The sequence below is a fragment of the Mercenaria mercenaria genome, chromosome 2, assembly GCF_021730395.1.
Source record: "Mercenaria mercenaria strain notata chromosome 2, MADL_Memer_1, whole genome shotgun sequence".
Classification (NCBI taxonomy): domain Eukaryota; kingdom Metazoa; phylum Mollusca; class Bivalvia; order Venerida; family Veneridae; genus Mercenaria; species Mercenaria mercenaria.
The window spans coordinates 11447795-11459795 of NC_069362.1; the positions used below are offsets into that span (position 1 = coordinate 11447795).

Sequence of the window (12001 nt, forward strand, 5' to 3'; positions counted from 1 at the left end):
ACAATCTTGTACGCACCATCTCTCCTCATCCCCTTTGCAGAATTTAATGAAACTTCACACAAGTGATCAGTAACAACAGTAGTTGTGTATGGACATGTTAGGTTCTTTCAACAACAAAAAATGCAGAGTTATGGGACTTTGTTTCTGGTTAACATACTAGTACATACAGTCTGCATTATGCAATCTTGTGCGCGCCTAATCTTCCGAACCCTTGCACCATTTAATGAAACTTCACACAAGTGATCAGTACCAACCTAGTTGTGCATGGTGCATGTTACGTTTATTTAGATAAATATTCTGCATAGTTATGGGACTTGGTTTTTTGTTACTATACTGTAACATACAGTCTATATACATACAGTCCACATAATATGCAATCTGTGTGCGTCAAATTGCAATGTACTGTGTCAGTGCATGCGGGGTACATTCATCACTTTTAGTGATAGCTCTATTCATATTCAGTTTGCTGCAGTGAAAAGTTAAAACAAGAGTTACGGGACTTGTGTCAAGTTGCTGTCAGGAAAATGGTTGTGACTTTGCTATAGACTTATTTTTCATGTTGTAACAACCATGTATATACTTTCAGGACCAAACAATCATTCGCCTGTACTATTACCGAGTTTTATAGAGGATCAGCATTAAAGAAGATCAAGAACCAGTAAAACGACTATCAATTATTTAGATTTAGTCATCATGAATGAAGTCTTTGTTAAGATTTTCTGCACATATCTGCATCTTCTTGGCCAAGTCATTAGTGGTAAAAAATACTGGCTTTAACCTTTAGCCTGCTTGTCAGCAAGTGATTCAGCTTTGCGACCAGTGCAGACCAAGATCAGCCTGCACATCCATGCAGTCTGATCATGGTCTGCACTGTTTCTATTCATTCAGTAAATGTTTAGTGAACACCCTTGAAAAAGAAAATAGTACTGCCAAAATTGAATGATAGACTTGTCCATTTTAGAAATTTAGCAGGGTAAAGGTTAAATTACTTGCCCCTCATTGCTGTGGAATCAAAACCTCATATTAGCTTAGTTCCAATTCTTCATAAAATTTGAAAAATCTAGACAAACCGGACAAAAGTACCAAATTTTGCACACAGGTAGTTTGGACCAACACAAGACTTTTGGCTGTAAGGGCCAAGGTCACAGCCCTTTGGAATTCTATTTTTAGAACATTCAAAATGGCCGCCATTAAAACAAATAGCTAATTTTAGTAAAAGTTATTTTTTATCTTATTCTTGATACATATTTATGCGTAATCTGATTCATACCTACCCTTAGAGTCAAGTGATACATTTACAGGAAGTGATGTCAATTTTCAGTCCGTCTGTTTGTAAATCCGTCTGTCTGAGTCAAAAATGCTGTTTATAACAGTATACTTGTGATTATAACTATAAGATGGGCCCCGTAAGTTTCAGTTTGACTTTAATTAGTATTGGTGCAGCTGAAAAATAAACCTGTCTGTCTGACTATTTTTTGTGTGAAGCATGTTATTATTGTTCCGTCCGTCTGTCCGCTCGTCCGCGCAAAATTAATATTTTTCAGAACAGCTGTTTTGGCTAAATCTGAGGGTTTTTAAAGATTTTTTGACAGTATTTATTCTATAATTGTTAAAGCCCAATGACTTTTGGAATATCCCAAGTGACTCGTCCTGAAATTACCCGCGTTAAAATGAAAAAATGTATGAAAATGATTTGTTGTAACTGCTTATAGGGCCATAATGGCTTTGTTTATTATGTGACTGCCGCATGTGCTGTTATAAACATAAAATATATTAAAACTTGTTATTCTTATTTTTGATACTTTATTAATAACATATTTTTCAAAGGTATTTAAAGTATGATTCACAAAGTATAAAGTATTCCTGAGTCCGTTCTTTTTATAACCCTCCTTTTATGCAAAAGGTTAAATACATGTGCAGTACTGAAAGAATGCTTTTCCAACCATGTAATTATCATGTATATTCCTCTTTTTGAGAGTTGCTGTATCAGGTTTTCACATTATGGAATTTAACACGTTCACCTAAACAGACGTGACAAAATATCCTACTGAAAAGTACTTTAGACATATTGAACAACTGTTAAAGATGGTTTGGGGAACATTTTCTTAATGTCTATTCAAATCATGTTTACATGTACTATTTCTTAATGTCTTATATAGAGAGCACCAAATTTCTACTGTACCTATATTATCTAAAACAAACTGTGTATATGGCAAAGTTTTTAATGGTGAGATTGCCATTCTATCTTTTATCTATGTGTCCAACGGGGCTGTTGCATTCTAGGGGTTATTTCAAGGTTAGAGAATTAAGGTGTAAGGTAATTTCATACATTACTAACTCAAATTGCTTTAAATATCAATATAATGGTGATAATTGTATAACAGCTTATGTTTTACATGTTGAGAAAGAATGCTATGCTTATAATTGACTTATGCATAGATCAATCTAATTTAAGTATGTTTGAAATAAATTAACTAATTACCCCGAACAATGCCATTTTAAGCCAGTGAGATGAAAACATATTAAATTAACATTGAAGAAAAGGGAAACTAGTTTATTCCATTTCTTTTATTGCTGGTGTAAATACTATATACTGTTTTCAATCTATTTAAGACCTGCTGTCGTCGTTTTTAAGAAGGAATTGATGTCATTGATCTAAGTGGGAAATTTCAAACTATTTAAAAGGTAATGCATGTATGCTGCAATCAATGCTTTGACTGTTTCATTATGTCTTACATTTTGTTGCATAGTATTTTCCGTTATATATTCATAAGGAGTCTGTCATAAGGTGCATATACTTCTGATGATATGTGTAGTGAAATAGCATAATTACTTGGAGCTTTTAAGTGATAAGTGTCAGCATTGTATGTCATCTATATCTCCTATTGGCTTTTAATCATCATACAGAAGAGAAGTCATATAAAAGAAGAGACCTTTTAAAATAGAAATAAATCATTATGTTCAATAAATGCATGTGCACACATCTATTCCTCTCTTGTCTATATGAATACTAAAGCTATTTAATTTATACTATTTATTTTTAAGCTCAATTGTGATGAAAACTAGAAGCTTATCTGAACCACACTCGAATCCTGGAAAAACTGAGCACTGGTGTCATTTGAGAAGGCTTAGTTATGATCTGTGTTGAGCTGCCAATACCTAACCTCTAGACAACCGCTTCCTTACCTATGTTTCTAACGAGTATATAGATATGACCATATTGATACTTAGCTATATCAAAGTAAAACTATTTGAATATAGAGATTTATATAAATATATGTAATATGTGTTCTATTATGGGAATTAAAAAGCTAATCACAAAGCTTATTATCACCGTATGATCTAGATTAGTGCTAATGCGATGCTAAAACTACCAAAAACAAAAAACAAAGCTTATTATTTGATACATGTATATGATGCAAAAGAACCATAAATGAACATGAACCATGTTTCCCAAATATAGCTTATTTCAATAGAAGGAATGAATGGAATTGCCATATGCATGTTACTGAGGCACTAGCGACATGAAATGCTGCCTTTATGTCTTTGGTCTATGTACAACAGTAATATTAAACTGATGTTACGTTCCACATGTGGTTTCATTGTTACTACAAAACAGAGCGGACACGATTTTGCTATAGACAGAAGGACAACGAAACAAAATGGAACATTTCGTCTACAAACTTTAGTCGGTACACATAGTTATCACCTTTAGATCAATCGAGATCAAGTAGCACATTACATGGCTTATTATGTAATGCACGTAAAACCGTATGGGTTTAAAAAAGAAGACATTTTAACGTACGTACGACGAATGTACAGACAGACGGATATGTAGAATGACCTAACTTTATACAGATGTATCACTTTACCATAAGAGTAAGTATGAATCAGTTTACACATAAATATGTATCAAGAATAAATAATAATTATATTTTTCTAAAAAAGCTATTTGTTTTAATGGCGGCAATTTTAAATGTTCAAAAATGAATTCCAAAAAGCTGTGACCTTGGCCCTTACATTCAGAAGTCTTATATTGTTTCAAGCTACTGTTGTGACCTTGCCCCTTACAGCCAAAAGTCTTATATTGTCCCAAGCTACCGTGGTCTCGTTATGACTAAAATACAGAGCAGACACGATTTTGCGATAGACAGACAGATAGACAGACGGACGAACGAAACAAAAATTGAACATATCTTCTACAAAAATAAGTCTCTACACATATTTATCACCTCTAGACCAATCGAGATCAAGCAGCACATTACAGGGATTATGATGTATGTACGTAAAAGCGTATGGTTTTAAAAAAGAAGACATTTTTAACGTACATACGGACGAATGTACAGGCAGACTGTTATGTAGCATGACCTAACTGTATGCAAATACATCACTTGACCCTAAGAGTAAGTATGAATCAGTTTACACATAAATATGTATCAAGAATAAAATAAAAAACTAACTTTTACTAAAATAGCTATTTGTTTTAATGGCGGCCATTTTGAATGTTCTAAAAATAGAATCCCAAAGAGCTGTGACCTTGGCCCTTACAGCCAAAAGTCTTATATTGTCCCAAGCTACCGTTCTACAAAATTTGGTACTTTTGTCCAGCCTGTCTAGATCTTTCGAAATTGGCACTCTACTATATAGGATGAGAATTACTTTAATATGAGGGAAATAGCTAGCACAGAAGGGCCATCAAATGTTTTATGCCCCCCTAAAAATATGAGGGGTGTGGGTGGCACTTAAATTTGCCATTGTTTGTCTGTTCACCTGTTCATCCAAGTCCCTCCTTTTGTTCATCAAAAAAGACTTACACTTAGTCTTGAAACCATGTAGGAATATTAAACTCCTGCATGTGAATTTATGCACCTGTGTTCCAGCGGTAGGGGACTAAAGGAATGCCTTCTGTCCATCAGTCTGCAAATCTGTACCCTGCAATTACTCAAAAAGTATTCAAGCCAGGTTGGTTCATAAACACATACATGACTTATGCTTGTAGGTCATAGGTCAAGGTCAACACATGATCTATGATTGTCACTTAAAGGTCAAGGTTACTGTTTACGGTCAAGTAAAAAAATTCCACTCCATTACTTTTATGTATATTGAAGGATTTCTTACCACTACAAGCAAATGTTCCTCGACAGTATGTCGCATATATGACCTATGCTTAGTGGTCAAAGGTCAAGGTCACTTTTGAAAAAAGTAAATTATTTTTGTTCCGTAGTTTCTAAATGCCTTGAAGCATTTTTATATACACTCACACACATAACCAGATGATGTGTTGCTTGAATGACCCATGCCTATCAATCAGAGGTCAAAGTTACCATTGAAGGTCAAGTATAAAGCTTTCTGCTCCATAACTTTTAATTGCATTGAATGATACACAGAAATGTTCCCCATGATTAGACTATTTGTTGTGCACATGACTCGTGGTTGTCAAAGGTCAAGGTCACTATTGAAGGTTATGTTAAATTGTTTCTGCTCCATAACTTTTATGTGCATTGATGGATTATCTTAGTACTGCACATAAATGTTCCTCATGATGAGACAATATGCCATGTACATGATTTGTGCCTGCAGGTCAAAGTCCCTATTGAAATTTAAGTAAAAATGTTGTTTTTTTCTTTTTCTTAGCTCCTAAATACCTTGAAGTATTTTTATAATCCAGACACTGTTACCAACAACAACAACAACAGTCAGGACTTCTGTATTGACACTTCAATACTTGGTCACTTGTTTTGTTTCACTTTGTAAAACCAGAGTTATGACCCTTGACTTAGTCAAAAAATAGAAGTTTGTGTCCTATGCATATCAAACATCCTTTACCTAGATTCATAAAACAGAGGATTAATATGAAGCATGTGAAGCTGTGCAGCTAGTTTTCTATTTGGGATTCCACTCTTATGGTCCTTCACTTAGTGAAAAATACACATGACGTGCCTAAAAGTTTGTGTTGCGTATGTGTTAAAAGATATTTCACTTAGAGTCATGATATAAGATTCTTTCACTGGTTGTAGGTGCAGATGGGAATTTCTGGCCCCGAGGGTAACTGTTTAGGCGGTAACGTTACCGCCTAGACAGTTACCAGAGAGCTGGATATTCCCATCTGTACCTATAACCAGTGACAGAATCTTTTTCTTGCATACCGATATCAAGAAATAATAATGAAAATAAAATCAATCGAACGGCTTTCTTTTTAGAACTATTTCTTATAGCAGCGTATTTAAACAAGGCGCGGGAAAGCAATGTCCGTAAACAGGAAAGACGTCAATGTTTCAAAGACAAATAACAGTGTCTACTTCCGGTTTTGTTTTATCAGTTGCAGCGTAATGTTATCAATTTTTGATAAAATAACGTGTTTTGAATCGAGAAATATACTATCAGGAACAAAGAGGTACTGTCAAGGTATTGGATTTTTATTCAGTTTTTTTTAAATAAAATATAAATAACTACATAAATCTTCTACATATATGTAGTTCGTAATACGTCATTTAAAGCACGAGGGTCATCTTACACCCCGGGGTGTAAGATGGATTTTTTCAGCACCAGTAAAAGTACAGGAGATCCCCCATCTGGTATGCAAGAAAGCTATGTCTAGCGATAGGAGTCTGATGGACCCATGTTTCACGTACAGTCGACATTGTATTAAGAGACCGCCCAAGGGACTGCTAAAAAATGGTCTCTTAATGGAATGGTCTCTTAATGAATTTCAGTCAGGTGAAGAGAAAAGTTATTTTAACTGTTAATGTAACTGTATTTATTATGAACATACATATATGTATATATATTTCAAAATGTATACATGTTCATTGTGTATTGTCTCTGTTCTATACAATCAAAACGCTAATGATACTGGCGAAAGAATACCTGACAGGAATTTGATACCCAGTTGCTTATTAGATATTTTTGTCAAATATTTTACCTGTCAGGACTACATCTATGTGGTCGCTAGTCGTTTAATGAAAAAGCCATTTAATGGAATGAATGCATGTACTGAAAATGTCGGGAGGGATTTTGACCGGTCGTTTAATCGCTTAATAAGAGGTGGTCGTAAGTACGGTGGGTCACAAGTACGGTGTTGACTGTATAATAAGAGGTGGTCACAAGTACGGTGTTGACTGTATAATAAGAGGTGGTCGCAAGTACGGTGGGTCGCAAGTATGGTGTTGACTGTATATGTATTCTATTGTTACAGATGTATTATGCTTTTTGTTTACATTGTTTCAGTTATACCTATTGTGAAAGTAACTGCGACAGATGCAGATGATCCAACAACTAAAAATGGACAGTTGCAATACTCCATATTCTCAGGAAATATTGGAGGCAAATTTGATATCAATACAAACAATGGGGAAATATTTGTTGTAAAAAATGTCAAGTTGGATCATGATGAAAACTCTAGATATGAAATGAAAGTAAGTGCAAACTCTTATCAATGACAGGTACTACATTTCATGATGACATCAGTTAAAGATATGAGGTACAAGTTTCCTATTTCTAGAAGTCAGGCTTTTTTGTCAATAACTTGGACTTGAGTAACATGGTTGCTATGGAGACCAGCCATGTTGCTGTAGGGACAGGGCATCCAACTCAAAACTTAGTGTTTGAATCTTCTGAGTTCTGTTGTGGACAAAATGTTTACCTGTAAATGTTAAAATGTGGAGGGGAAGGTGAGTGCAATAATTGCTGTTGTGTCCTTCTGTCTGTCCCAAACAAATCCTCAAAGTTATACTTGCTCCTAAGAATCAAACAATATCTTGATCTGCACTCACGGAAATTATTCTTTAATGCCTACATTTTGCCACATTTAGACTATTGTTGCACAATTTGGGGAAACTGTAGCAATGAGCTGAACACAGAATTGATTAAATTTCAAAAAAAGAGCTGCCAGATAAAAGCTATGATAGTCCATCTGCTGCTGTATTTAATGAATTAAACTGGATGAAATTTGATTAACGAGTGAGATACAAAAAAGCAGTACTCATGTTCAAGTCTATAAATGAACAGTCATTCCCGGCTTACATGAAAGAAAAATTTCAAAGTACAAATCAAAGACACAACCGAAACCTAAGATCTGTTGTTAATTCAGAACTAGTTGTTCCAAAACCAAAAATGGAATTCTTTCGGAAATCTCTGTCTTACTCAGGTCCAAAAATATGGAATGTTCTACCTGCAAATATCCGTAAGTGTGAGACACTAAGGACATTTCAAACATCTTATGTCAAATGGCATTTCTCCTCAGTTTCCTAAATCAATGTAGCATATTTTCAGTTTTTATGATAGTAGTAATGTATACATGTATAAAATATTCATATGTTTTTCTATATATATAATTGTACTATATAATTGTTCTTTGGTTTTGTTTTTCGTAATTTATGTAAATCTTGTGTATCATTGTATTGTTGAATGTTTTATCATCTGTATATTATGTATATATTCTGAGGCCCACATGGAAGATTGGGAAACCAAATGTGTAGCCTCATTAAATAAAGTCTTTACTTACTTACTTACTTACTCTTACAGTTTTCAAGGAATTTAGCTGAGAAAGTTGGAAATGAATGTACCATGCTTTGTTTAGGAATTATAGCTCCTTGAAATTTTATAGAATACTGTATATGCAAAGTACTAATATAAAGTATGCTGATAACTCCTCCATAAGTTAAAAAGTGGTTTGACCTAAAACTTTATACTGAAAGGCTAGTCCGCTTAAATTTTGTTACATTTTGCGAGGGACCTGCAAAATCTTACAGCAATTTATCAGTATGAACTTGCGCATATTATTTTAGCATTATTGTCAGAAAGAAAAGTGATAGCTGTTCTACTCAAAAGAAGTTCGTATAATTATATTGTCAGCATCACATTACTGGCACTTTTTTCAGAAATCCTTGGAATCAAGAAATAAAAATCTGGCCCCGTGTTCACAAAACATTTTCAGTCTCAGCTGAGTTTGATAATGAAACTTATTTGTCATTTATATCTAAATAGCATGTTTAAAACTAAATTTTAAGTTAATAACTATGTTCAAGTAACTATTCAGTATTGATGGTCAGTCTCAGTTCGAATTTAACCTTGAAGTTTTAGTAAAACTGGTTATCAAAATTTCAAACTCAAACTCAGCTGAGACCGAAAACTGTTTTGTGAACACGGGGCCTGATCACAGTATCATATACATTGACATGGCGAAATGTGCGAGCATAAACCTATGGGAAGTTACTCAGCATACTAAGTCTTGTAGAATGTGCCAAAATCAGAGTTTATACACTTGTAGCCTCTACATGCATGATCGCACTTTTGAAACATTTAAAGGCTTCCTTAAATACTAGATTGACTCTATCTGTTACTATGAAATACACAGAATATGTTTCTACAGACAGAATGTTTCAGTTACAAGGGCTCTTCAAAAATAACAGACTTTTTCTGTAGCTTTTTTTAATACTTTAATGAAGCAAAACAAGAAATATACCATCATGATTTGCAATCTTTGTACTAACTGCACTGCAAAGTTGACATGATTATGACCATGTCATCAGCAGTTATGCCTCCTCGAAAACAGTCACTTACACAGACCCAGCGCACAGTTGTCGGATTCCAACAATGTGAATGACGTTGTGCCTTCATTGTGATGCTTTCTTTAAGTTTGCATTAATTCATATTTGTAAATTTCTTTTATAAATTTTCATGAGCAATACTTAAGTCATAATAAGTTGTTTGGTTAGAATACAAAAAATGTATGAACACTTATGCCACGCGTCTCGCTCAGTGGGAGTACTTGGTCTTCATCTACAACATCTTACATTGGCGTTAACGTTAATTCCCAGATTTTCCATTTTCTCCCTCCATCTTTGCTGTCTTTCAGCAATTCTGGACTATTTGAGAATCGTTTGTACCACTTGAAGATAAAGACACAGATGACTGAACATTGTTGCGGCGTCTGCTTCATTAGTTTATGAATTTCTGTCGCTGTACAAGAGTTTCTCCATAGCTAAGCAACTGTCTCATTATCTATGCGAGTTGATGACAACATTACTTGCATTATAAACAGTAATACTTGCTTAGTTTAAACGTTGTTTTCTTCCATCTCCCATGTCGGAATTATGCCATACTGTAGGTGCATATCGTCCTTACGTGTTGCTGCACTTTGATTTATTTTGGGGCAAACAAGTTATAATATTAGTGCAAACATTTGCGATTGAATTCAAATCACGACCGATCAGAAAGCAACTATGCCAGTTATGCGTAGCTGTGGTAATAAATACGTTTACATGCTTCACCTATCAGCAAAAATGTTACAAAACATGTATGACCAAGTTACCCAAAGATTGCGAATTACAATGATATATTTCACATTGCTGTTTACACAGTATGCGACATAGACAGCAACTGTCTATGTTATTTTTTAACAGCCCTTGTATCTCCAGAATAGATAACTGAAACAATTTGTCTGTAGAGACTATCGGTAATTCTGTGTATTTCAGTGTTGCTGTCTTATTGATAGCACTTTTTTATAATTGTGTTCTATTTCAGATTATAGTGGCTGACCGTGGCCAGCCCCAGAGGTTTGCAACAGCAACAGTTGTGGTGAATATCCTTGACGTTAACAACAAAAATCCAAAGATAAACCCATTCTTACAAGAGTTTAATGTGTCTGAAAGTAAGTTTTTTTTGCATTTTCCATGTTAGATTCTGTAGTTGCTTCCATTTTTCATCAGGGAAAATGGAGACAAATAAATAAAGAATTCTCAGTATTTAGTGAGTTTGACAACCATTTCACTTTTAACATCATGACAGGTTAAAATGTGCTGGGTCTGTCCCTATGTTGAACATGATGTATAACTGTCTTTATTACATACCAGTTCTTATTTCCTGTTAAGTTACAGTGGTACCGGAAACGTCAATATTTTTCCATGCACTGACACCTGAATTTCATATCTGGTATGTGACGTAATTTAATGTCTTTCATTGCAGTCAGTCTATTTATTTCTGTATTGTCTCATCTTACTCAGGCTATTGAACAAATTCATAATATTTACAAGACATTTATGCGTGTAGATATGTATGTAATAAGGTTATTATCTTTGCATCGAGGAAGTATGCACTCATTCTTAAGCGGAAGAGTATTGTTCCTAAAGTGGCGCAATATTTTCACTGTAGAACTCTTGCATATTTTCCGATACAAAGCTAACCTATAATTATGCCCCCAGTGGCAAAGACCCAGAATGTAGTGTTTGAACTCTAGTCATTCCATGCATTTGTCACACTTAATTGTGTACTCAGATATAAACAGAGCTCCAGATAAGCTGCGTATTTGTGTATTTACGCAATTAAAATTGCAGAAAACCCAATTGAATTCATACAGTGTGTGCACTGAAATGCAGTTAGAATTTCTAATACCCAATTATTAAAAAGCACTTGTGTATCCCATTTTCCGTATTATAGAATGGGTATGAAACTTTAACGCTAGACAACAGACTAGTAATACGTTATGGCAAAACAGGTATCTATTTATCAGAAAAAGCACAGGATCATTTAGTCTGATCAACGTTATTTTGACACTTTGTAAACAAAAATATTACACTGATAAGCTGACCACTTCGAAGAAAAACATTGTTGCAGCACAAACAATATTTTGTTGTTCAGCAAAGACAGTTTATCTGTTTGTGATAACAAAGTGCCATCAATACTGGCAGACATCTTACGGGAGAGCACATATTGCAGTGAATACATTGTTCTGGATATACATCATATTGTGGATTAATTGATCTCTGACTGCATTTAAAGTGCTAAAAATACGATGGAACAAAAGTTTCATGGAAAACAAAGTGATTGGAGAAAAAAAAAATACCATTAATTTAATTTAAATCACACATAATCAGAACTGTAAATTAGAATACACATTTAACCTTCCTTAAAGGCATGAAGAGAGGTAGTCAAACCTGGTTAATGATATATACTGTAACATTAAGCATGTTTCATCAAGTACAATTTCGCCACAAGAAAAAAA

At 34.3% G+C, this 12001-nt stretch overlaps 1 protein-coding gene across 1 annotated transcript in view; it reads left to right on the forward strand.

Annotated features, from left to right (window-relative positions):
- Positions 1-6529: 6529 nt before the first annotated feature.
- The window catches only part of LOC123561964 (cadherin EGF LAG seven-pass G-type receptor 2-like), a 73604-nt gene continuing 68132 nt past the window's right edge, over positions 6530-12001 (forward strand). The window contains exons 1-3 of the mRNA XM_053524421.1: positions 6530-6575; positions 7228-7415; positions 10525-10651. Of these exons, the coding sequence (XP_053380396.1) occupies positions 6530-6575; positions 7228-7415; positions 10525-10651 (361 nt within the window). The remainder of the gene's footprint in view (positions 6576-7227; positions 7416-10524; positions 10652-12001) is intronic.